At 36.0% G+C, this 27,322-nt stretch overlaps 2 protein-coding genes across 2 annotated transcripts; one reads left to right on the top strand and one right to left on the bottom strand.

Moving 5' to 3' along the window:
- Positions 1 to 5,619: 5,619 nt before the first annotated feature.
- Positions 5,620 to 9,061, top strand: LOC129899817 (thermospermine synthase ACAULIS5-like). The gene is made up of 10 exons (XM_055974828.1): positions 5,620 to 5,753; positions 6,740 to 6,806; positions 6,890 to 6,984; positions 7,090 to 7,192; positions 7,914 to 8,002; positions 8,099 to 8,255; positions 8,350 to 8,425; positions 8,510 to 8,568; positions 8,644 to 8,780; positions 8,965 to 9,061. Exons 1-10 carry the CDS (start codon positions 5,620 to 5,622, stop codon positions 9,059 to 9,061), a joined length of 1,014 nt encoding a protein of 337 aa, XP_055830803.1.
- Positions 9,062 to 21,269: 12,208 nt separating this feature from the next.
- LOC129899816 (secreted RxLR effector protein 161-like) lies at positions 21,270 to 21,707 on the bottom strand. The gene has a single exon (XM_055974827.1). It carries the CDS (start codon positions 21,705 to 21,707, stop codon positions 21,270 to 21,272), a length of 438 nt encoding a protein of 145 aa, XP_055830802.1.
- Positions 21,708 to 27,322: the final 5,615 nt, after the last annotated feature.

Genomic DNA, 27,322 nt, shown 5'->3' with positions numbered 1-27,322 from the left:
ATTATAAACAAGAATAAGAGCCACTTCATGATGCATTCCAATGCGCTCCAAGACAATGTGGATATGGTGAAACAGGTTACAGATTTCACTCAAAAGCATAGTCCCATCACCTACTTAGGATGCCCTCTCTACATTGGTAGGCAGAGAGTCATGTACTACACGAACATGGTTTCTAAGGTTGTCAACAGAATTAGAGGGTGGCATTCCAAAATCCTCAGCTACGGCGGTAGAGCTACACTTGTGAGATATGTACTTCAGTCGCTTCCCATTCACCTCCTTTCAGCCATTACTCCTCCTAGTACTACTCTCAAGCAGATTGAGAGAGTTACCGCTGATTTTTTCTGGGGGTGGAAAGATAATAAGAAAAAATACCATTGGTCTTCATGGAAAAATTTGTGCTATCCTTATGATGAAGGAGGTATTGGGTTGAAGAGAACTACAGATGTCTGCAAATCTCTCCAGTTCAAGCAGTGGTGGATATTTAGAGCTAAACAGACGCTGTGGGGTGATTTCCTTAGAGCCAAATACTGTCAGAGAGCCAACCCCATCACCAAAAAATTTCATTCTAGGCAGTCGCGTGTGTGGAAACATATGATGCACAACAAACACACTGCCGAACCTCACATTCAATGGAGGCTACACTCGGGTTCGTGTTGTTTCTGGTGGGACGACTGGCTAGGTGTCGGACCATTAGCAAACTATAGACACGAGCTGGGAAGAGCGAACAATGCTAGGGTGGCTGATTTTCTTATAGATGGGCAGTGGAACATCGACATGCTAAATCAGTTGGCTCCACCACAGCTCATTACTCTCATAACTTCTACCACACTACAGACGCAAGAAAACAAACCGGATCAGGCCATTTGGAAGCTGAATACCAATGGAAGCTTCACGTGCTCTTCGGCATGGAAGCTTGTGAGGAAACACAAGACCAAGACACTCTCCGACCACTACACTTGGCACAAAAACATACCCTTTAAATGCTCTTTTTTGCTGTGGAGGGCTTTTAGAGGCAAGCTGCCCACGGAGGAAAAGATCGTTGCATTCGGCCATGTTTCCACTCCATGTTCTTGCTGCCACAGCCCAGGTCCGGACACCATAGAACACATTTTCAGCACGGGCCAATTTGCTAGGAATATTTGGCGTTACTTCTCAGATTCCCTAGGCATCAGACATGAAGTCACGCCCCTCAAACCCCTTATTATGAGATGGTGGCTTCGCAAGTACCGCACAGAAGCTCACAAACTTATCCTTCACTCCACCCCAATATTTATATGTTGGAATTTGTGGAAGAATAGATGCGCGAGCAAATACGGGGGAAAGAGTTCTAGCTTGGCGAGAGTGAAATTTGCAGTTTTCAAGGACATCTCTAATCTTCTTAGAATCGCATACCCCTATATCCATTGGCCTTCGAACTGGATCCACACTATCTCCTACATAGATAAGTGTAGTCATGAGATGAAGATTACCCAAGTCTCATGGATTAAGCCACAACTCGGTTTCGTTAAGCTAAATACTGACGGTAGCGCATTGGGTAATCCGGGGGCTATTGGGGGGGTGGCATTGTAAGAGATCACATGGGTAATTTCCTCTTCGCTTACGCCATACCACTAGGGGAGGGAACCAACAATCAAGCTGAACTAGAGGCGGCTACTTATGGGCTTAGATGGTGCATTCAACAGGGCTTCCATCATGTTATCCTAGAAGTTGACTCGGAGTTGCTCACTAAATGGATCAGTCACCAGATGAAACCTCCGTGGAGCCTTCACCAGGTAACTCATGACCTTGTTGATATTACCAAATTATTTGCCTTCTTTGCTTGCAAACATGTATACAGGGAGGCAAACTTCACTGCGGATGCTCTCTCCAAGCACAGTCACACTCTTACCATTCCAGGCCACTACACTACCCTCCAGCAGCTACCTCGTGGTATTCGAGGATACTACATGCTAGATAGAATCGGCCTACCTAGCTTTAGGCGGAGGAAGACCAAACGGATTAAGAAGCCTCCATGATCTACTACTTTGTTTTGCATCCTTGGATTGATCACTCAATTGCAGTGTTTGTGATTCCCCATGTTATAATTTTAGCCATGTTCTTTGATGATTTTCGTTTACGCTAAAATTTTGTTGTATATATAGCTTTTATGAAGATTATCTCCTTTTATATTTAGATTTTTCCTTTACTATGTAAAGGGAGAGTCTCCCTTATTTATGTTTTTCTAGTTTCTTTGTATCGAGAGGAGTCCTCTCCTTTAGGTGCATAGTTTCTAGGACCCTTTTTTGTGTGCTTGTATCGGGGATGAGCTGATTGACCTTATTAGGAATATCGGCTTATGAACCACCATAGGATTGGAGGTTAGGTTTATGCCCCCCTCCGTGTATCTTTCTATTTTTATGTATAATACAGCTTGGGGGTGAGCGGCTCAACCCCTGGCCGCGCATGAGAGGTGGGAGCCTCGTGTATGGTCTGTTCCCAAAAAAAAAAAAAAAAAAAAAAAAAAAAAAAAAAATACACAAAATTAAAACCTTGTGCTCAAGTTTATATCTTTATGGGATATGGGATAGGACACAAAGTTTACCCTTTTTGGGATCCTACATCAAATCATATTTATATTACTCGACATGTTTTTTTGGGAACATATCAGATTTTCCTCGCTGTCAAAGTTTGAGTCCATTCCATAAAGCCAAGTGTCATTCTTTTTTAATCCTTCTGTTGAGCTTTTTCAAAGTGATCTTGATGTAGGTTTATCTAGTGAGTCAGACATTGCACCCCACAGTTTAAGCATTTCATCTAATGAAGGCCCATCTGATAGTCCAGTTCTCATGATGAATCTCCAATTGATAGTTCGACACTTGATACAAACGTTGGTCTCGAGGTACCCTCATCTTCTCTTCTTCCTGATAACACTTCATCTACACATCTAGAAAGATAAAAAATCCTCCTGGCTATCAGTGTTATTATACCATGCCTAATTTACATGAGCCTGGTACATACAAAGAGGCATCCAGTGATCGTTGTTGGTAGCACGCTATGAAAGAAGAACTACCGGCCTTTGAGAAAACTCATCCTTGGGAATTAGTTGACCCTTTTTTTGATAAAAATATTGTTGATTGATATAAGATTAAGACACGATGTGATGCATCTATTGAAAAATACAAGGCTCGATTGGTTTCTCCAGGATTCTCCCAAGAGTATGGAATTGATTTTGAGGAGACCTTCGCTCTAGTAGCTCGTTTTACCTCTGTTCGTGCCCTTCTATCTATTGCATTAGCTAAACGATGGGGACTTTCTCAAATGGATGTCAAAAATGCTTTTCTTAATAGAGATTTGGAGGAGGAGGTTTATATGTAACCACCATCAGGATACAATTGTCCTCCAAATAAGGTATGTTGCCTTCGCCGTGCATTATATGGTTTGAAACAAGATCCACGAGCTTGGTATACCAATTTAGTTCAACATTAAGCAAACTGGGATTCTCTTCTAGCCCACATGATACTGCTCTTTTTGTACGCAAGACAACACAAGGTATTGTTCTTTTTATTCTTTATGTAGATGATATGATTATTACTGGTGATGATACTGCTGGTATTTAAGAGGTTAAAGAATATTTGAGTACCAATTTTGAGATGAAGAATTTGGGGTCTGTCAACTATTTCTTGAGCCTTGAAGCTCTCACATCTGATAATAGAATTTCTCCATATCAAGTTAAGTGTGCTTTTGATTTGTTATCAAAAGCATGTATTAGTGATAATAAAACTGAGAGCACACCGCTTGAGCCTAATGTGTGGTTTTCTGCTACCGATGGTACTTTATTGTCTAATGCCGCTCTTTATCGGACACTTATAGGTAGTCCTATCTATCTGACAGTTACTCGTTCCGATATTGCTGATGTTATTCACATAGTTAGTAAATTCATGGATGCACCTCGTTCTACTCGTTATGTTGTTGTTCTACGAATTCTTCGTTATGTCAAAAGCATTATATTTCGTGGACTGCACTTTTTAGTTGATTCATCTCTTGAATTAAAAGCATATGGTGATGCTTATTGGGGACGTGATCCAATTGATAGATGTTCTGCTACTGGTTATTGTATTTTTCTAAGAGATTCTCTTATATTGTGGAGAAGCAAGAAACCAACCTTAGCATCCCGATCAAGTATTGAATCAGAATATCAAGAACTTGTCGATACTACTGCTAAGAATTATGGCTTCGTTGGTTATTGGCTGACATGAGTGTTCCTCAATCTTCTTCTAATATTCTTTATTGTGATGAACGTAGTGCCTTTCATATTGCTCATAATGATGTATTTCATGAGCGCACAAAACATATTGAGATTGATTGTCATTTTACTCGTTAGCACATTGATCTTGGTTAGCTTCTATAGGGTCTTCAAATTAACTAGTTGATGTTTACACCAAGCCTCATCTTCCTAGACTTTCCAAGTTCTGATGGCCAAACTCAATCTGGTTTCTTCTAAACCATCTTGAGTTTGAGGGGGGATGTTAAGTTATGGTAAATATTGTAGAGATATTCTATGGTAGAGTAAATATTTAGATATTCTAGGTATTTTATTTTCTTTTGCTTCTTAATTTCGTGTGTACAAATAAGATGTAGTCTCTTGTATTCAATTATGAAGAGTATTATTAGTTCTCTAGATTTTCTTATGCTTCTCTGTCTCGTTTTATAACAATTATATTCAAAGTGTGATATTGTAAACTTATTATTTTACTAATTATTTTTAAGGGGTGTGCCAAATCAAATATGGGTTAGCAAAAATAAATGGAGGAATATAGGAAAAGTTCTATAAGTAGCAATTATTCTCATATAATATGGTGAAAAAATACATTTGAAAATATTGTTCAAAGTTAATATAAATTAACTTTTATAAAAATGAAACATGACAAGCATTTTAAAAAATGAAACATGAAAAGCATTTTAGAACAAGTGAAGTAGTATTTTGTAAATGTCTTTAAACTTGGTACAATGCCATAACTTATACGGATAATTACTGTAGATGGTCATTCGGTCATTTTAATTATAAAAAATAGTCATTTGGTGTATATTCATGTATATTCGGTGTATACTTCATGAATAAAATGTATCATAATGTATATTTAGTGTATAGCCCATAAGTAATCTATATTGTATAGTCAGTGTATACTTTCTATGATTTTTGGCAAGGTATATTGTATAGTTATTGTATATTTCCTATAATTTTGACTATTTTTTATGTAAATAAAATATGACTATATTTATTGTAAATTAATTAGGTTATTGTATATATTTGTATTGTGCCTAATTTATATTCCAAAGTGTGAGATGCTCGCAATCCTAGTTGTACAGGTCAAAGTCAATACATTTTGTGGCATTAACCTACTTTCCTTAGATTACATCTACATGCCAGGTCCTTTTTCATTTACCTTCAGTTGTGACTATATACATTCTTATATTAACTTGCCTTTTTCAAAAAGGTACCATAATTAATAAACATGGATTATGTATATCTAATTCTTTTTTATTTTAAAAAGATGATCACTTGTCTGCTGCTGTTTCTATAAAAGGTGGTCACCTTGAGAACATTCTAACTAAATTCAAACATTTCTATTAAATTCAATCATGGAAAATGAAATTGTTGACTTCTTGAATGAACCCAAGCCCATGACCATGGAGAAAGCTCTTCCTATGGTTGATGGTACTTGGTTTGAAGAAGAGATTGATGATGATCTGAAATGGTCTTTTGCTTTAAAGAGGTATATATATGTACATATTAATAAGAGTCATTTCCCTTTCTTTCATTAAAATAATTGAGATGTCAGGTGTAAAAGTCTCTAATTTATTTATTTTATGTCTCAAATAATCATGTCGTCTGATTAGTTATTACATGGATCTTCGAATAGACATAAAGGTTATAAATGAACAAATTAAAAGATGGTCAATTGATTATTGAACCAGTCATAATTCTAAAATTTGTTTGGATCAAACATGTAGGTTCGGTCAATAACGGGTCATTATTCAACCACTCTCTTTTATTAATTTAAAAAGGGCCAGAAATGGCTTATGACTATCACAAAAGATCTAAATATACGTTTCATCCATTTATTTCTTAAGTTACCCCTTTGTTATAATTTTTTGGGCTCATTTATGCCCTTTTGACTAACGGTCAACTCTAGAGTTTAAAAAAGTTTATTTAAAATTCAAGCGTCATTTTATAACTGGTAAAATTTTAAACTTTGAGCGGTGAATTAAATTCAATTTTGTTATATATATATATATATATTCTTAGTCAACGTTTTTTTGATTTTTTGTGATGAAAGAATCTACCTCGGGAAGTCGGGTTAGTCTAAAAAAAAAATACAACAACAACATGCGTAGTGAAATTTCACAAGTGGAATTCGAGGAGAGTGAAGTATATGCAATCCTACCTTATAAGGGTAGAAAAATTATTTCTCATAGAGACTAGACTCAAGTAAGATTTGTTGAAAATAATTTAAAAAAATATTTTTGGTGAAATCGAACTCTGGATTTAGACAATTATAGGATCTCAAATAATTAACTTATGAGGGGATTTAATGTAAGAAAACTTTTTTATATATGGGGTCAGAACTTTAATAATCAATTGTTATTTTGTTTTTGTTTATACTTTGGATGCAGGAATAACATCATTTAAAATCACTTTAGGTTTGGCTAATGAAGTGGCATTGGATACTAACTTTTATTTCTTTCTTGTTTCCCTTAGTGTGCTGCACATTGGAAAAAGTGAGTACCAAGATATTGCCCTCTTGGACAGCAAACATTTTGGGAAGGTTGATATACCAATGCATCAAAATTAAATCTTTTTTTGTTGTGTCTTATTATTTATTGATAAAAGGTGAATGTATGGTGGCAGGTATTGATTATAGATGGGAAAATGCAGAGTGCAGAAAGGGATGAATTCATATATCATGAATGCTTAATTCATCCACCTCTCTTATGTCAACCTAAGTAAGTCTCATTTGATATATATATATTCATTAATTAAACAAGCGTGATTAATTAATATGTTTAATTAGTTATTGTTAATTGCATACTTTTAATTTGCATATATAGCCCCAAAAGCGTGTTCATAATGGGAGGTGGTGAAGGGTCTGCTGCAAGGGAAGCTCTCAGACACAAATCTGTGGAGAAAGTGGTAATGTGTGACATTGATCAGGTATACATGAGCGACAATCAGTTTAATTTTGACCGTGAATTTCGAGAGTCAAACAGTTTAATTTTGATGGTGAATTCTGACATAGAAATTTGAAAAATTGCACATGTTGGTTTTAAAGGTGTGAATGGAAAATGAAAGATTGTGACATTTACGAAAGGTTGTGCCCTTTTCAAAGGATTGTGACCGTTCCGAAAGGTTGTAACTTTTCGAAAGGTTGTGACCTTTTAAAGTGTTGTGACCATTACGAAAGGTTGTGACTTTTCAAAAAAAAATTGTGACTTTTTTAGAGAGTTGCGACTTTTCTGAAAGGTTGTGACTTTTGTGAAGGGTTGTAACTTTTCTGATAAGCCACAATAAGCACTTGTTCACACTACCCTTTGTTGTTTATAAATAGAGGATTTTCCTCTCATTTTTAAACATTGAATTTCTCCTTCTTCTGCATATATTTTCTTACAAACAAAGTTGAGTTTTTGTGTGATTTTGTTGTTGACTTTTGAGTTCGCTGAAATTATTGAAGTTTGAGGTACAACTATTTCTTTAATAATTTATCCGTTTATCTTGGGAGGAAATAATCCATAACCTCGGGTATAGTGAGGGGATTAAATTTCTTAAGGACACACAGTGAATTCTGTGAACTCGGATACTATTTTTTTATTTTTATCTTTATAATTTCTAATTTACTAACCTTAATATAGGAGAAATAACAGTACATTGCTTGCAGGAGGTTGTGGATTTCTGCCGAAAGCATCTGACAGCGAACTTTGAGGCTTTTCAAAACAAGAAGCTTGATTTAGTCATCGACGATGCAAAGTAAGTGATTAGTTATTTAATTAATTTCTGGCTAATTATTGTAGTTACTTATTTGATGATTGTAATTAATGTTTTGGGCACGAATTATAATTAAAGAGCTGAACTGGAGAAAAGGGAAGAGAAATTTGATGTGATAGTTGGGGATTTGGCTGATCCAGTAGAAGGAGGACCTTGTTACCAACTCTATACAAAATCATTCTATGAAAATATACTCAAGCCTAAGCTCAATGACAATGGTGTCTTTGTTACTCAGGTTACGTTAATCCTCGGATCCATCTCTAATAATTATTAATTATTAGTATAACTATGAAAAATGATGGAAAAATATTGGTGAATGAATCGTGCAGGCTGGTCCGGCAGGGATTTTCACTCACAAGGAGGTATTTTCGTCAATTTACAACACAATCAAGCAAGTGTTCAAATGTAAGTGTTACGTTTTTACAAATAAAACTGAGTTTTACAAATTCTCAATTGTATATATAATTTGTTGTTAATGTTTTAATGCAGATGTGCATGCATACACAGCTCATGTACCTTCTTTTGCTGATACATGGGGCTGGGTTATGGTCGGAACGCTTAAATTTTGTGTATGATTCAATTTATACAGAGATTGACACTAACTATATGTCATATTATTTCAGGCCTCTGACCAACCATTCTGTCTTGATGCTGGAAAACTAGACAAGAAGATTGCAGAAAGAATTGAAGGGGAGCTTTTATATCTGAATGGTTCTTCATTCATAGCTTCCACCGTCTTGAATAAGACTGTTGCCTTAACGTAATTAATTATCTCTCTAATATACTCTCTTATTTCAATTTGTTTGTCTTACTCTTCTTCTTTTTTTAGTTCATTTTTTAAAAAAGTGTGTCTTTTCCTTTTTGGCAATTAATTTCAACTTTCCACCTGACATATTCAACATTCAGGCCAAAAAATAAATCTTGTGTTTATTTTACTATTTCAGGCTGAAGAATGAGACTCACGTTTACACAGAAGAAGATGCAAGGTTCATCCATGGACATGGGATAAATTGGCTCAAGAAATCAATACCTTTTATATAGGAAGATGTTTGGAAACAAATGATCATGATGTTTGAAACTTTGGAGACTAATGATATTGTTCTACATTTTACTTAATTAGTCAGTTTAATTTATAGGCTTCGGTTATCCAAATTGTCCTACAACTATCGTATATTTTCATAAAATAAAGACTGATGATATTGTTCTACCTTGTCTACAATCAATTTTTACTTAAGGCCTGTTTGGAAAGTCACCCTATTAATTGGATTTGGTGTAATTGGTGTAATTACAATATTTGGTTGGTCATTTAATTACTTGGTCAATAGGTAATTAGATGTATTGGTAGGGGTAATTACACTCTCCAATTTTCATGGGAGCTATGAATTGTTGGTAATTACATGATGTAATTACAAATTGGTTATTTTTTAATTTCTTTCTTTTATTTCTGTTTTTATTTATTTTGTTTTAATTTATTTTTTATTTTTCATTCTAATATTTTCTTAAAATATATTTTTTTTATTTTTTATTTTCTATATTTCATTTCCTTCTAATCCTTAACCTTTACTTCATGTGATCCTATGGAATTTTTTATATTATCTATTTTTTTATCTATTCCATATTTTTTATTAGCATAATTTTGATAGTGTTCTAATTTTCAAATTAAAGTAGAATTCATTGTTGAATAATATTATAGACTTACGTTTTTCTTTTTATTAAAAGATCATATTTATGTACGTTATGTTGAAATTTGACAGAAGAATATTATGTTAAAATTTCTATTTTGAATTTTGAAATTATGTTATATTTTTAGTTTCATTTATTTTAGTAGTATTGATTTGATATTTCACATTGCAAGTCATTTAATTTTTAGTTAGACTTGATAGATTATCTTTTTGTCAAATATTGTAATAATTTTATGACATTATATTTATAATATTATTTTTTTTGTCAAACACACATTTCATGATGTTCATAGAAATCTTGTACTTTTAGTTTTTATGATTAACTTAATTAAAATATAATAATTTGAAAAATATAAATCAATTATTATTTATAATATTAGCTACGCGCATATGTTTATTAATTAATATTTTTAAAAGTCAATATATATCTTAAATATTTAGTTTAATGTCATTCATAAAGGCCCTTATTTGTCTAATATAAATTCTTAATTTTAGATAATTAACTTTTATTTTTAAAATTTATAACCTTATGATTGCGCTTGTTCAACGAAACAATACACTTGTTAATAATTACTAAGTTGCGTAATTAATTACACCAATTCTAATTATCTGACGACTTTCCAAACAAAGCCTTAGTATTTTATAGAAGTAGTGCATTCTCACTCGTCATACACATATTTTAAGGAAACATTATATATATATAAAAGAAAATGGTTATAAAGTAGTGTCAAAAAATGACGACAACAGCATATCAGTGAAATCCCACAAATGAGGTGTGGGAAGGGTATAATGTATGGAGACCTTTCTAATATCTCATTAAGGTAGAGAGGTTATTTTTGAAAGACCCTCGACTCAAGTGCAACAAATACAGGTACAAAAAAGAAGGAGACAGTGAAAAGAATATAACAAGTAACAAGAAAATAGTGCAAAGTCTACCAGAAAGGAACCAAAAATAATAATAAAATAATGTGATAATCAAAACACAATAGATAACATACTATGATAGATTATTAAAAAAAAATAAACAATGATTAAAAAAAATTTAAAAAAAACAAGAATTGTAATAATCCAATTAGTACCATGGCAAACACTAGGTACCCTAAGAAACACAATACTGTACTATCTACTAACTTTCTACCTTAATACATATCATCAACGTACACCCTCCTATCTAAGGTCATGTCCTCGATAACCTAAAGCTACATCATATCCTATCTTATCACCTCTCCCGAATACTTCTTCGGTCTACCTCTATCTCTCCTCGTACATTCTATAATCAACCTCTCGCACCTCCTACGTCTATGCATCTCCTCTTCACTTGTCCAAACCATCTAAATGTCAAAACACACCATTTATTAATTCAAGGTGTGTGCGCGCCTACATTACTACCTAAATATATTTATAGAAATACATGTTATAGGCATACAGTCAATCACACACCGAATAAATGGTGAAGACAAAACAACATCAACATACGTTCGATCATGCCTACATCATCAAAGCAAAATCAATGAGAGTTTGTTACGAAATCTACGAAATAATGTGACATATTCAAAAAAATCAAGACACAAACAACAAGTTTTCTCCTTGGTTTGAGGTCGTTTTATCAGTATGAAGACATTTCTCTACTTATCGTCAACCCTCAAAATTGATCTATTGAGTATTATATATATACACACACACACATCAATCAAGCCTAGATAATGCCTAAATGTATTGATTAGAATTGCCTTGATCATAATATCACCTAAATTATATATGTAGACATTTGTTTTTACATCAACAACATGTAAAGTATTAAAGAAACAGGAACACAAACAATTGGTTTTTAGTTTGATTAGTTTATTGAAAAACAACTCTTGGCTTTATAAAGCCGTACAACTAAAACTAATGAGAAAAATCAGTTCACGTAACTAGTGGTTAATAAAAATAGCATATTACTCTAACAACCCAATAGAATAGGTCTTTATTCTAGCAGTCCTAAATTCAAGCAACTACTTCCCACAAACCCTCCCTTGAACTAATTTCTTTTGACAAGAAAAAAATAGTTCAAATCTGGAACAACACACATGCCCAGTTTCTCACGAAATCTCTGAAAAGCTTTCAACTTGAGAGGTTTAGTCATCAGGTCTGTAAATTGGTCTCTAGTGCCACCGAATAATAATTCAACAATCCCATCTTTAGCAAGATCTCTAAGAAAATGAAATCTTATGTCACGCCCCGAGAGAGTACCCTAGGCGTGGCAGGCACTCAGAAACCATTTCTGGCTTCCGAGAGAACCACTTGGTCTCATTTCTTATTTATTCATCAGCGGAAGACTTAAGAATACTAATGTGGGCTTGTCATAATCAAAGGAAAAATAGATAATTCTTATAAGAAGTAGTTTCTAAGGAGAACTACTCCGATTACATCATCAGACTCTGTCTATGAAGCCTCTAATACTCTTAGATGGTGCCAATGACATATCCATGGCTACCTCAAAAGAAACATCACACTCAACAATAATAAAAGGATAAGGAGTTCCTTCGAATACAAGAAGGACTCACCAAATAGCTGAAAAGAAATGATCTTCCACGATGCGCCTGTTGAGGATCTCTAACACCTGTATCTGCATCATAAAACGATGCAGGTCGAATGACGTCAGTATGTGGAATGTACGAGTATGTAAAATGGTAGGAAGGTAAGGACAGATATCAAGAAACTCCTCTCAAGAAAACTCAGCTCAGAACTCAACATCATCTCAACATGAATATGTAATGCAAGTTTAAAATATAATAATAAAAATAATAGTAATAAGCAATGCTTACTCAGTTGGGAGTTTCTCTAACCGACAACCATCACTTATGAGCTAGCAATGATACAACGAAGCGATGTCGTTGCCACATCCATCCAATACCTTGCCAGGGTAAAGGACATCACCATCTTGGATCCATTCATCAAAGTCCTCTTTTTGGGACTTAAGAGGCATAGCCTCCATCCTACGCTGGCTACGTAGTTCTGGGGTTTGAGTCAATTAAACTCTTACCCAACTCGGTGCTCAATACTACTCCCAAAATATGTGCTCATATTAAACTCATCATCTAGTCTCATTGGACTTTAATTTAAATCATCAAACTCATCTCATTTCATGTTCATCAATCATTATACTTCCAAAAACATCATTTACATCTCATCAAAACATCTTGCTCAAAATATCATTTTCTCAAATTCATTCAAATTCAACTCTTTTGTTGTTTCAAAACTCAATAAAATACATATATAGTATTAATTCATATAACTCTCTTTTTATCAATAAAAATAATAAAAAGCCAACATCTTTACTCAAAACATGTGTAAAAATATTCATGAACATTAAATCAATTAGGATTCATGGGAAAGTAGCCATGAACAATAATTCCAATAATATGAGAGATAAGAATAATAATAATATTAATGCATAATATATCAAACTCAATAGAAGAAGAATTATTTCATTTAGAATTCAAGATTTGGATAAAACTAAACTATAACTCAATTATAATGAATTTAAATATTGGGCGCATGGACGAACTCAATCCAATGCTATGAAAGCCTTACATACCTTAAATCCGAAGGTTTACTCCGAATTTGAACACTCTTGGACCCCTAGCCTTTTCTTCTCGCCGGAGCGTTTTGTGTACTACCCGGAGTATAAGAATAACCGGAGTAGTATTTTTATACTACTAAAACTAAAACTATATTTGAGAAGAAGTATATAGAGAGAAGAAATGCTTAAGAAAGCTTGATGAATAAAATGAGGAAATAAGGTGGGTATTTATAGATGGGAAAGAGGGACCTAACAATAAATAAAATAATTATAAAGAAAAATCTGAAAATTTAATGGAATATATTGATGTCATGGATGATGTTAAATGGAGGACAATTTATGTCATGCATGATGTCAAATGCATCTAGATGTTTCCATGGTAGGTAAGATGAGTTCTTTTTAACAGAATACTCGTTTTCGAAGCTGCGTTTGAATAAGATAAATTCCTTATTAGGATTTGGTTTCTTCATAAGAATTGTAGATATGGAAGTGTAGTTTCATATCGTTCAAGAATCAACCAATTTGGAGCAACCTACAGTGAGATATGAATTTTCTTCTATCAACACTCAATTCCGTCACAACACTATATCTTGCAAAGATTAATTTATTTGACCTACTTATACTCCGAATTTGAAGTTATGTTCTTCATGAAAGTTGTAGGTAGGATGTTGTGATTACCCAGAAATTTGAATCACCTAATTTGAACCAACCTATGAAAAGTTATGCCCAAAATACAGAGGCTGTATTATTTTCGTCGAGAATTGAAATCTCGACATACAACATTTTAGGGGTTGTTACAATATCTCCCCCTTGGGATCATTCGTCCTCGAATGAAGATGAAAATAGGAGACATAAAGAATGAATATCATCAATACATCAACTCCGATACTCAAATTGTCAATGACTCAAACTCAAGAATAAACATCGACTCAAAGGTAGAAGTAAGGAATATTACCTTGAATATCGTCATCAGAAGGCATAAATAGATGAGGATAGTTAGCCTTCATATCTTCTTCAGCTTCCCATGTAGCCTCTTCAACAAATTGATTTCGCCATAGGACTTTGACAGATGTCACTTCCTTAGTTCTTAATTTGCGAACCTGACGATCAAGAATTTGAACTGGAATCTCTTCATAACTCAAACTCTCTTTCACCCCAATGCTCTCAGCTGGGAAAACAAGTGAAGGATCTCCCAAACACTTCTTAAGCATAGAAATGTGAAACACGGGATGAATAACAGCTAATTCTGGAGGCAACTCCAATTCATAGGCTACGTTACCTACCCTCCTCATAATATGATAAGGACCAATGTAGCGGGGACTAAGCTTCCCTTTCTTTCCAAATCTCATCACACCCTTCATGGGTGAAACTTTCAAGTATACCCAATCGTACACTTCGAACTCCAAATCTCTTCTTCTAACATCAGTGTAGGATTTCTGGCGACTTTGAGCAGTCCTCAACCTCTCTTGTATGGTTTTCACCTTCTCCATAGCTTGGTGAACCAAGTATGGTCCAATCAACTCAGCTTCACCAACTTCAAACCAACCAATTGGTGATCTACATCTCCTCCCATACAGAGCTTCATAAGGAGCCATTTGAATACTCAAATGGAAACTATTATTGTATGCAAACTCAATAAAAGGTAAAATGATCATCCCAATTACCTTTGAAGTCAATGACACAGGCTCTTAACATATCCTCCAAAGTCTGTATCGTACGCTCTGCCTGGCCATCCGTTTGCGGATGAAAAGCAGTACTAAGGTTCACTCTTGAACCCAAGCCCTTCTGAAATGACTTCCAAAACTGAGCAGTAAATTGAGCTCCCCTATCGGAGATGATAGACAAAGGAACTCCATGCAGTCTAACAATCTCTCTAAGATACAGTTTGACATAATCCTCTTCAGTGTTCGTAGTCTTAACCGGCAAGAAATGGGCCGATTTGGTCATCCTATCCACAATCACCCAAATAGAGTCATGTTGTTTGCGGGTTCGTGGTAAACCGGTAATGAAGTCCATATTGATCATTTCCCACTTCCATTCCGGGATCTCTATATTCTGAGCCACTCCACAAGGCCTTTGGTGGTCAACTTTAACTTGTTGGCAATTAGGGCACTTGGACACAAACTCTGCTATATCTCTCTTCATTCCACTCCACCAGTATACTTCTCTCAAGTCATGATACATCTTTGTTGAACCTGGATGGATGGAATACTTAGAATTATGGGCTTCTTTCATGATTCTCTCCCTAATACCATCAACACTTGGAACACATAATCTTTCTTGATATCTCAACACTCCATCTCCCCCTTTGGTAAAAGCCATTACCTTCTGCTTGTGAACCTCATCCTTCAGTTGAAGAAGAATGGGATCCTGATCTTGCTTTTCTTTCACCTCTGCAACTAGAGATGATTCGGCTCCATTTCGTACTATTGTACCACCCTCACTAGAGTCAATAAGTTGAACTCTCAAACGCGCAAGTCTATGCACTTCCTTTGCCAACTCCTTCTTTTCCTCTTCCACATGAGTTGTACTCCCCATAGATAACCTGCTAAGAGCATTAGCAACTATATTTGCTTTACCTGGGTGGTAGAGAATGCTCATGTCATAATCCTTGAGCAACTCTAGCCATCTCCTTTGCCTCAAATTCAGCTCCTTCTGGCTGAATACATACTGTAAGCTCTTATGGTCTGTGAACACATCCACATGTACACCATAAAGATAGTGACGCCAAATCTTAAGAGCAAATACCACAGCTGTCAACTCAAGGTCATGAGTGGGGTAGTTCCTCTCATGAGTCTTAAGCTGCCTGGAGGCATAGGCAATGACCTTACCTTTCTGCATCAATACACATCCCAACCCAACTCTTGAAGCATCACAATAGATTACAAAACCATCTGTTCCTTCGGGTAGGGATAGTACTGGAGCAGTAGTCAATCTAGCTTTCAACTCTTGAAAACTTTTCTCACAATCATCAGACCATTGAAACTTAGCCTTCTTCTGAGTCAGCTTAGTCAATGGTGAGGATATGGATGAAAATCCCTCAACAAACCTCCTGTAGTAACCAGCCAAACCTAAGAAACTCCTTATATCGGTTGGAGAGGTGGGTCGGGGCCAGTTCTTAACTGCCTCAATCTTTTGAGTATCAACTTGGATTCCATCCCCAGATATAATATAACCTAGGAATGCTACAGACTCAAGCCAAAACTCACACTTTGAAAACTTAGCATACAACTCCTTCTCCTTAAGAGTTTGAAGGACAATCCTAAGGTGATTAGCATGCTCACTCTTACTTCTAGAGTAGACCAAAATATCATCGATGAAGACAATTACAAACGTATCTAGGTATGGCTTGAATACTCGGTTCATGAGGTCCATAAAAGCTGCTGGAGCATTTGTCAATCCAAAGGACATAACAAGAAACTCAAAATGACCATAGAGAGTTCGAAAAGCCGTCTTCGGGATGTCACATTCTCTCACTTTCAACTGGTGATAGCCTGATCTGAGGTCTATCTTAGAGAAACATGTGGCACCCTGAAGTTGGTCAAATAAATCATCTATTCTGGGGAGAGGGTACTTGTTTTTAATGGTGACCTTGTTTAGTTGTCGGTAATCAATGCACATTCTAAGGGACCCATCTTTCTTTCGCACGAATAGGACAGGAGCGCCCCAAGGTGAGACACTTGGCCTAATAAACCCTTTATCTAAGAGGTCTTTCAGTTGTTCTTTCAACTCTTTCAACTCAGCAGGAGCCATCCTATAAGGAGGAATGGAGATAGGTTGTGTATCAGGAAGGACATCAATACCAAAGTCTATCTCTCTATCACGAGGGATTCCGGGTAGATCCTCAGGAAAGACTTCAGGAAACTCATTCACAATGGGAACTGACTCAAGAGATGGAGCCTGATCATTAATATTTTTGACTCGGACTATATGATATATACATCCCTTAGAGATTAATTTTCTGGCCTTAAGGTAGGAAATAAATTTACCCCTAGGCACTACAGAATTCCCCTTCCACTCTAAGATAGGCTCGTTTGGAAATTGAAACTTGTCAATTCGGGTCCTACAATCAACCGAAGCATAACAAGAATAAAGCCAGTCCATACCAAGAATCACATCAAAATCAACCATGTCCAACTCAACTAAGTCAGCCATGGTATCCCTATGATAGATTGACACAGTACAATTTCTATAGACCCTCTCAGCTAAGATAGAATCACCAACAGGAGTAGACACACTGAAAGGCTCAAGAAGACACTCAGGAAGGATCTCAAATTTACTAGCCAAGTAAGGAGTCACAACACCCGGATCAAGTAATGCATACACATCAAAAGAAAGGACTCGGAGCATACCAGTAACAACATCGGGTGCATTCTCTTGGTCTTGGCGACTACCCATAGCATACAGACGGTTGGTTCCCCCACCTGCACTTGAAGCTGAACCTCTATGATTACCTCTATTCTATGGAGCTGCAGAAGAAAACTGAGCTCTACTACTTCCATCTCCCTGCCTTTTTGAAGGACACTCATTCTGGAAGTGACCTATCTTTCCACATCCGTAGCAAGCATTGGTGCCCACACGACACTCTCCCAAATGGAGCCTCCCACATCTAGCACATGGTGGTTTTCCTCTAGAACCTTGAGCCATACTTAATTGGGACTGAGAACCTTGAGATCGAAAGTTTTGGTGACTTAGCGATCTCTGATCATACCTGGTATTAGGTGTAAAAGCATTTGTTGGGGAAGGTGCATAATTGGAAGACCTTTTCTAAAAGAAAGACTTGTTACCCTTCCCTTGCTTCTGCTCATTCTCATGCCCAGCAGACTTAGCCTTCTTGCTTAGGTGTTCTTCTCGGTCCTTTTTCTTGTCATCCTCAACCTGCTGAGCATACACCATCAATCTAGAAAAATCCATGTCAGAAATCAGTAGCATTGCCTTACATTCTTTCTTTACATGTTTGCCTAGGCCAGAGACAAACTTCCTCATGTTAGACCTCATATGAGGAATCATTTCTGGGGCATATTTGGACAATTGAATAAACTTCAAACTATACTCTTTCACAGTCATATTCTCTTGCTTGAGGTTCACAAACTCCTCAATTTTTGCTTCACGTAGCTCTTGGGGAAAGAAGTTATCAAGAAATGCTCTTTCAAACTCATCCCAAAGAGCAGGCTCTGCATCCTCACCTCTACTTTCTTCCCACTGGTTATACCAGACATTTGCCACATCCTTGAGTTAATAAGACACCAACTCAACCCCCTCGATCTCTGTAGCATGCATCGCTTTTAGTATCTTCCACATCTCATCAATGAAATTTTGGGGGTCTTCATCAACGTTAGAACCCGTGAAGACCGGCGGATTCATTCTCAGAAAATCTCTGATCCTCGTGGCAGCAGACGGCTCTTGATAACTAGAGCTAGGAGTTGGTGAACTTTGGCTACTATTTCGAGCAGCCACCAACTGGGTGAGCATAGCAATCGCTCCTCGAAAATCTTCCTCAGAAGTAGGAGTGGTCTGAATAGTAGGTACTTGGGGTATATCAGTAGACCTTGCAGGTCGGCCCCTAGTTCTCCGTGGAGGCATCACTGACTGTGGAACCTCAGTGCTGGCAGCATTCCTCTTACTAGCTGAACATTTAGGAGGCATGTCTGAAACGTGTAAGCGCACGAATTAGAAAGAAAGATTTTATAGAGTTAAACTCTATCGCACGAACTCAAATTATGAAAGAAGTGAAATAATTCCTAATGTCCTATAGCTTCCTGATTATAAGTGTGGTGCACGACACACCCATAAACAAGACTCTACTAGACACGACTTCATAGACACCCTAGGACTCTTGAACTCTGGGCTCTAATACCAAGTTTGTCACGCCCCGAGAGGGTACCCTAGGCGTGGCAGGCACTCAGAAACCATTTCTGGCTTCCGAGAGAACCACTTGGTCTCATTTCTTATTTATTCATCAGCGGAAGACTTAAGAATACTAATGTGGGCTTGTCATAATCAAAGGAAAAATAGATAATTCTTATAAGAAGTAGTTTCTAAGGAGAACTACTCCGATTACATCATCAGACTCTGTCTATGAAGCCTCTAATACTCTTAGATGGTGCCAATGACATATCCATGGCTACCTCAAAAGAAACATCACACTCAACAATAATAAAAGGATAAGGAGTTCCTTCGAATACAAGAAGGACTCACCAAATAGCTGAAAAGAAATGATCTTCCACGATGCGCCTGTTGAGGATCTCTAACACCTGTATCTGCATCATAAAACGATGCAGGTCAAATGACGTCAGTATGTGGAATGTACGAGTATGTAAAATGGTAGGAAGGTAAGGACAGATATCAAGAAACTCCTCTCAAGAAAACTCAGCTCAGAACTCAACATCATCTCAACATGAATATGTAATGCAAGTTTAAAATATAATAATAAAAATAATAGTAATAAGCAATGCTTACTCAGTTGGGAGTTTCTCTAACCGACAACCATCACTTATGAGCTAGCAATGATACAACGAAGCGATGTCGTTGCCACATCCATCCAATACCTTGCCAGGGTAAAGGACATCACCATCTTGGATCCATTCATCAAAGTCCTCTTTTTGGGACTTAAGAGGCATAGCCTCCATCCTACGCTGGCTACGTAGTTCTGGGGTTTGAGTCAATTAAACTCTTACCCAACTCGGTGCTCAATACTACTCCCAAAATATGTGCTCATATTAAACTCATCATCTAGTCTCATTGGACTTTAATTTAAATCATCAAACTCATCTCATTTCATGTTCATCAATCATTATACTTCCAAAAACATCATTTACATCTCATCAAAACATCTTGCTCAAAATATCATTTTCTCAAATTCATTCAAATTCAACTCTTTTGCTGTTTCAAAACTCAATAAAATACATATATAGTATTAATTCATATAACTCTCTTTTTATCAATAAAAATAATAAAAAGCCAACATCTTTACTCAAAACATGTGTAAAAATATTCATGAACATTAAATCAATTAGGATTCATGGGAAAGTAGTCATGAACAATAATTCCAATAATATGAGAGATAAGAATAATAATAATATTAATGCATAATATATCAAACTCAATAGAAGAAGAATTATTTCATTTAGAATTCAAGATTTGGATAAAACTAAACTATAACTCAATTATAATGAATTTAAATATTGGGCGCATGGACGAACTCAATCCAATGCTATGAAAGCCTTACATACCTTAAATCCGAAGGTTTACTCCGAATTTGAACACTCTTGGACCCCTAGCCTTTTCTTCTCGCCGGAGCATTTTGTGTACTACCCGGAGTATAAGAATAACCGGAGTAGTATTTTTATACTACTAAAACTAAAACTATATTTGAGAAGAAGTATATAGAGAGAAGAAATGCTTAAGAAAGCTTGATGAATAAAATGAGGAAATAAGGTGGGTATTTATAGATGGGAAAGAGGGACCTAACAATAAATAAAATAATTATAAAGAAAAATCTGAAAATTTAATGGAATATATTGATGTCATGGATGATGTTAAATGGAGGACAATTTATGTCATGCATGATGTCAAATGCATCTAGATGTTTCCATGGTAGGTAAGATGAGTTCTTTTTAACAGAATACTCGTTTTCGAAGCTGCGTTTGAATAAGATAAATTCCTTATTAGGATTTGGTTTCTTCATAAGAATTGTAGATATGGAAGTGTAGTTTCATATCGTTCAAGAATCAACCAATTTGGAGCAACCTACAGTGAGATATGAATTTTCTTCTATCAATACTCAATTCCGTCACAACACTATATCTTGCAAAGATTAATTTACTTGACCTACTTATACTCCGAATTTGAAGTTATGTTCTTCATGAAAGTTGTAGGTAAGGATGTTGTTATTACCCAGAAATTTGAATCACCTAATTTGAACCAACCTATGAAAAGTTATGACCAAAATACAGAGGCTGTATTATTTTAATCGAGAATTGAAATCTCGACATACAACATTTTAGGGGTTGTTACATCTTACTCTTATATGCTTGGAACGACCATGTAAAACTGGATTTTTGGACAACTTTATAGTTGAAGCATTATCACACAGTAACATGGTACCTTCTACTTGAATATGACTGATTTCTTTCAGTACCCTTCTCATCCAAATAGCTTGGCAGGCACATGCCGCAGCTGCAACAAAAGCTTCCATGGCTGACAAAGTGACAATGGGTTGCTTTCTAGATGACCAAGTCACTGCACTTCCACACATCATGAATACATAGCCTGAAGTAGTCTTGTTATCCTCCATATCACCAGCATAATCACTATTGGTAAATCCCAACAAATCACTAGTTCCTCCCCTTTCGTAAAATACATGATAGTTCACAGTCCCTTTTAAATACCTTAAGACCCTCTTTGTTGCTTCAACATGTAATTTCGTAGAACTTGCCATAAATTGACTAATGATTCTTACAACGAACATGAGATCAAGCCGAGTGGCTGTAGATACATTAGAATCCCCACCATCTACTTAAACTGAGTTGCATCCATCTTGATGCCATCTACATCTCTATCAAGGTTTTGCCCTGGAACAATTGGATTACAAACAGAATTGCAATACCTCATACCAAACCTACTAAAAACCTCAGTTGCATATTTCTTTTGGCATATAAATATACCATCAGACCTTTGTAGCACCTCAATTCCAAGAAAGAATCTTACCATACCTAAGTTTGTCATGTCAAACTCCTTTTTCATAGAACTCTTAAATTCGCACAACATTTCTTCATCATCACTAGTGAATAAATAGTTATCAACATAAAGGCTCACAATGAGAATTTTACCTTCCTTCATTTTGACAAAGAGAGTCTGCTCACTGGGACTGCTTCTGAAACCCTCCTTGGTGAAGTAGGACTCTATTCGACTAAATCAAGCTCTAGGTGCTTGTTTTAGTCTGTAAAAAGCCTTGTCCAACTTGTATACCATCTACTTACTCCTTTCTTCTCTTAACCTTTTGGTTGTTCTATAAAAATATCTTCTTTCAGTTCCCCATGTAAGAACGTAGACTTGAAATCTAATTGATAGAGTTTTAATCCTCGTTGAGCTGTAAAAGCTATAATAATCCTTATGGTATCCATCCTTGCCACAGGTACATATACTTCTATATCATCAATTCCATGTTATTGAGAGTAGACCTTTACCACCAGTCTTGCTTTGTATATGTCAATTTCTCCAAGTTCATTTAGTTTGGTTTTATAAATCCATTTCACCCTATTTTCTTAGCATCAGTGGCTAATTCGAACAAGTGCCAAGTCTAATTTTTTTTTGGTGGACTTAATTTATTCATCCATAGCCAACCTCAATTTCGAACTCTTGACAGCTTCCTCAAAGATGGTAGGGTATGATGTCATCATAAGTTCTATATTTACCATGTTTTCTTCATCTTCTTCTGACAAACCTTCACCAGAAGTATAATCTCCTAACCACATAGGAGGACATCGATGTCTGCCCTCCCATGAGGTCGAATCATCTGCATCTGCTAGTGAATCTTTCTCAACTCCATCTATGTCTTCTCCCACTTCTTCTTCATGTATATTTATTTCAATGTTGTCTCCCCATTCTAATTCCATCACTGTTCCTTTCCATAGTTGATACCCCAATCCCATGCACGATCTTCTTCAAAGATCACATCTCGACTACAATAATCTTTTTTTTGTAACTGGATCAAATATTCTATATCCTTTGGATTCATTAATGACTCCAAGTAGTACACAACTTACACTTTTATCTTCAAGCTTTGTTCTCCTAGCATCTGGAATGTGGACATGTCCCACACATCTAAATACTCAAAAATATTCAATTGATGGATTCTCTCTGCTCCATGCTTCTTTTGGAGTCATATCCTTTACAGTTAAGGTAGGTGAACGATTCAAGACATGGATTGTCCATTGAGCTGTATCTGGCCAAAAAATCATGGGTACTTTCTTTTCTGACAACATAGCTCTCACCAGGTTCATCACAGTACGATTCTTACATTCTGCTACTCCATTTTGTTGTGGAGTGTATGTTGTGGTCAATTGTCTGTTTATCCCGTGTTATATATAGAAATCATTAAACTCTGTAGAAATAAATTCTCCTCCTCTATCTTTTCTCAAGTATTTAATCCACATTGCAACTTCTTTTTCCACAAGTATTTTGAAACACTTAAAGTGATAGAATGTTTCTGACTTTTTTGATAGAAAATAAATCCATTTTTTTCTAAAAAATCATCTATGAAACACAATAAGTACCTCTTTTAGCTGTTTGAAGCTAGTGTGATGGGATCGCAAAGATCTGCATGAACTAGCAGCAATCTCTCAGTTGCTCTCCATTTACTCCTTTTGGGAATTAGAGCCCAATGCTGCTTTTCCTTCATACATGTTTCGCAAGTGTCACTCAAAGTAGCAATTTGTGGCAGTCTAACTACCATATTCTTGGATTACAATATGCGCAGACCTTTGTAGTTGAGATGGACATAAAGATAATGCCAAAGCTTTGACTGGTCAAGTGACTGCTTTGTATTGCTAAGTTGGAGACACCTTTCTTCTTTTGTTATAACAAGTAGTTCAGTTAGCAAAAGGAACATTCTGTTTGTACTCATAATGGAATCTGCCATTTTTCCTCTTTGTGGATGACAAACACTGCACAGTCCATCCTTAAACAACACTGACAATCCTTTTTCTTGAGCTTCCCCCACACTCAACAGGTTATTCTTGAGTTCCGGTACATAATACACATATCCAATGACATAGCTAATTCTTTGTAGAAATAATTTAACCACTCTCTTTCCAATAACCTTCATTCTGGAATCATTTCCTAGCTTGACAGTGTGTGAAAAGGTTGTATCCAAGCTTGTAAACATTCCTTGATTCCCACGCATATGGTTTGAGCAACAGAGTCTATGAACCACACATCCCCTATTTTTGCTTCACATAATTCTATATATGCCATTAACAACATATCATCTTCCTCTAGCTCTGCATAATTTGCCTCTTTATTCCACTTTGGATATTCATATTAAAAATGTCCTAAGTTGTGACATTTGTAACATTCAATAGTGGCTTTGTTGAAAGATGTTTTTCCTCTTCCTCTTCCTATTCCTCTGAAAGATGATCTTCCTCTCTTGTTTGGTCTGGTCTGGTCCTATACCTTCAGAACTTGATCCTCATCCTCAATTCTTACCCTTTGAAACTATCACAACCAAACCTCGTAGGCCGTGGCTAGTGTCCAAGCTGGGCACTCATATACATATCTGTTAGAAGTCATCAAACTGAAATCAAACACAATATGAAGGCTTTGTGAAAATAGGACGTCATCTCAAGTATTACATACATGTATCAGGGTAACCTGTCTCCTGGAAATCACAATAAAATTAAAATATTAAAATACACGAGCCAAAAAGTCTTTCACTACATATAACATCCCAAAATATGTACTTACGAAAGCCAACAAGGCTGCCACTAAGAATGGGAATGTCCCAACATAAAAGTCATATAAGCACAACCGAACACATATACACACAACCCACACATATGTATATTGGCCTCTAAGAGTATCATCAGTATCATATGGTGGGACAAGGCCCCACCGTACCCCAGAATAAACATATATATACATTAAAAAGGGTTTGTACCAAAAGTCTAGGCTCTGGGACAAAGGATCACTCCAAGAAAATTGAATAGAAGTCCTAAGCTAGTGAATCACCAAAGCTAGCATATATACCTGTGAGCATGAAACGCAGCTCCCCCAAAGAAGGAGTGGTTAGTGCGAGATGTGTACTGTGTATGTAAAGCTTGAAATACAATAACAAAGATTATAACTGAAGTAGAGAGTCAAGGAGACAAGTATGATAATCAAGAATTCACTGTACCTGTGGCTTATGAAACAAATCATGCATATCATTATTACATACTGTACCCGGTCTATTATGGGACTCAGTTCCATAATCATATTATTATATTATCATATCATTATATACATATACCGTACCCGACCCTCTAGTAAGAAACTCGGTGAATAAAGTCGTGCACACGTATATCATACTCGGTCCATCTTGGGACTCGGTGCCATTATCATATCATTAGGGCTGCTTATCGGGCAGATCATATGGATTATTATGCTTAACGGTTTGACTTAATGGTTATCAACTTTTAAAAGTACTAATCCTCTAGCCAACCTATAAGATATCGGTTGATTCGGTATTGGATTAGCAATTATCGGACGGTTATCAGGCGGTGTATCAATGGTAACATGTAAGCTACGATATGTAAGTCCCTTTATTTCAATCAACAATCCAAAAATAAGCTACGATATGGATAATCAATTTTATACCAATAGTTTAATAACGTCAAAATTAGTGAAGCACATACCAAAATTAATAGAAATAATCAAAGCAAATTCAAAGACGATTTAGACATAAAGTGAGGATTTAGCACATTAACATAAAGAATCAGTGAACCAAAAATCTAAAACCTCAAAAAAATTCATGCTTTAGCCAAAATTCACAACAAGAGTAAACATGCATCAAAAGAACATATTGGAAAATCAATAGACAGAAATGACTAAGAGGACCAAGAAGGATGGAATCGTTGGAAAGTATGGTACCCGTTATGGTTCCATTCTGCGTAAGCAGATTAAGAAGATGGAGGTTAGCCAGCACAACAATTATTTTTGTGAGTTTTGTGGAAAGTATGTAGTAGAGCGGAAAGCAGTGGGAATTTGGGGTTGCTAAGATTGCGGCAAAGTCAAAGCTAGTGAGGAGTACAATCCGAAGACTGAGGGAGCAGACTGAGAGTTAGAGCAATCGTCCCCTTCTGGCGGTTGTAGCTTATGATTTGTCTACTTGTTTTGATAAGTTTTTCAATTTTGAGAGAGAAGAGAATGAGAGAATATAGATGAGAGTATGAGATAGAGGCAGCAGCCAACAAGTGCAAGTGTGCAACTGGAAACTTATTTAGATTTAGGTAAAATCAGGGTCTTATACTCTAAATGGGCTTGGCCTATTTAACTAATGGACTTGTCCTATTAAGGCTTATTTTTAGATTTACAAATTATAATTACCATACATATTTTATATGTTTTGGGATAAAAATATAATAAATTCTTAACGGGTTAACGGTTTACCCAATAATAAAATTGAGTAATCCGTCCCCACACCAATAAGCCGTTAATTATAAAATTTAAATCGATTCCCCACCCGCTAATCCGATAACCCAATACTAATAAGCCAATAAGCCAATTTTGCGGTTGTGTCATCGATAGCGGTCGGTTTTGAACAACCCTACATATTATTGCATCATTATATCATCATATAGCGTACCCAATCCCCTAGTGAGAGACTCGATGGATAATATAGTAAAATATGTGTGATAACATATCCGGCCCGGGACTCGGTGAGAGATGTATTAACAATATGCACGAACAGAGTAGTGACTAACCATATGCATTTAGATCATCATTTGAGACTCAATAGATAAGTAGACTAATCAATACTTGAGTATCAGGGCGATAGTTATGTTCAGTATTCTTCGAATGCCATTACGACCTATATTAAATAAATCTTAAGGGATCATAGACACGTATCAAGATAACACAAGACAGCTTATAAAAGTTAAGGATATTAATCATTATAGAGTCTCTAAGAATAGGGACTTTCACATACCAACTACTGTCCAACAAATAGAAGACTCAAGGGCAGTAGCTCAACTACTTTAAGAGTTTTAACATCCCAAAGCAAATAAAAATCATGAATCATATTCGGAACCTATGAATGGAATTACCCCAAAGCTCATATCATATACCACTTATATCTAAGACATGCCAAAAGAAGGAAGGGATAGCTTTACATACCTTCAATTCTTATCTGTAACACAATACGTATACGCTGTCCGTAGTGTCTCAACCTATATTGACACGTCAAGAACTGTGGTTAAGCTACAGGAAGGTTTCAAAACGTACTCTAACGTTAGCAGCTCATTTCTAGAAAATTAGGCGATATTTCCCTTATATTCAAACCAACTACGTAACAAC

Source organism: Solanum dulcamara, chromosome 8 (genome assembly GCF_947179165.1).
Source record: "Solanum dulcamara chromosome 8, daSolDulc1.2, whole genome shotgun sequence".
Taxonomy (NCBI): domain Eukaryota; kingdom Viridiplantae; phylum Streptophyta; class Magnoliopsida; order Solanales; family Solanaceae; genus Solanum; species Solanum dulcamara.
This window is presented reverse-complemented; position numbering and strand designations above follow the sequence as displayed.

What these genes read in the sequence shown, in the direction of transcription:
- LOC129899817 (XM_055974828.1), top strand. Translation starts at nt 5,620, where the DNA reads ATGGAAAATGAAATTGTTGACTTCTTGAATGAACCCAAGCCCATGACC. An exon ending in ACAGCAAACATTTTGGGAAG is followed by an intron (nt 6,807 to 6,889) that starts GTTGATATACCA and finishes GTATGGTGGCAG; the next exon opens with GTATTGATTATAGATGGGAA. An exon ending in TTAGTCATCGACGATGCAAA is followed by an intron (nt 8,003 to 8,098) that starts GTAAGTGATTAG and finishes TTATAATTAAAG; the next exon opens with AGCTGAACTGGAGAAAAGGG.
- LOC129899816 (XM_055974827.1), bottom strand. Translation starts at nt 21,707, where the DNA reads ATGGCAAGTTCTACGAAATTACATGTTGAAGCAACAAAGAGGGTCTTA.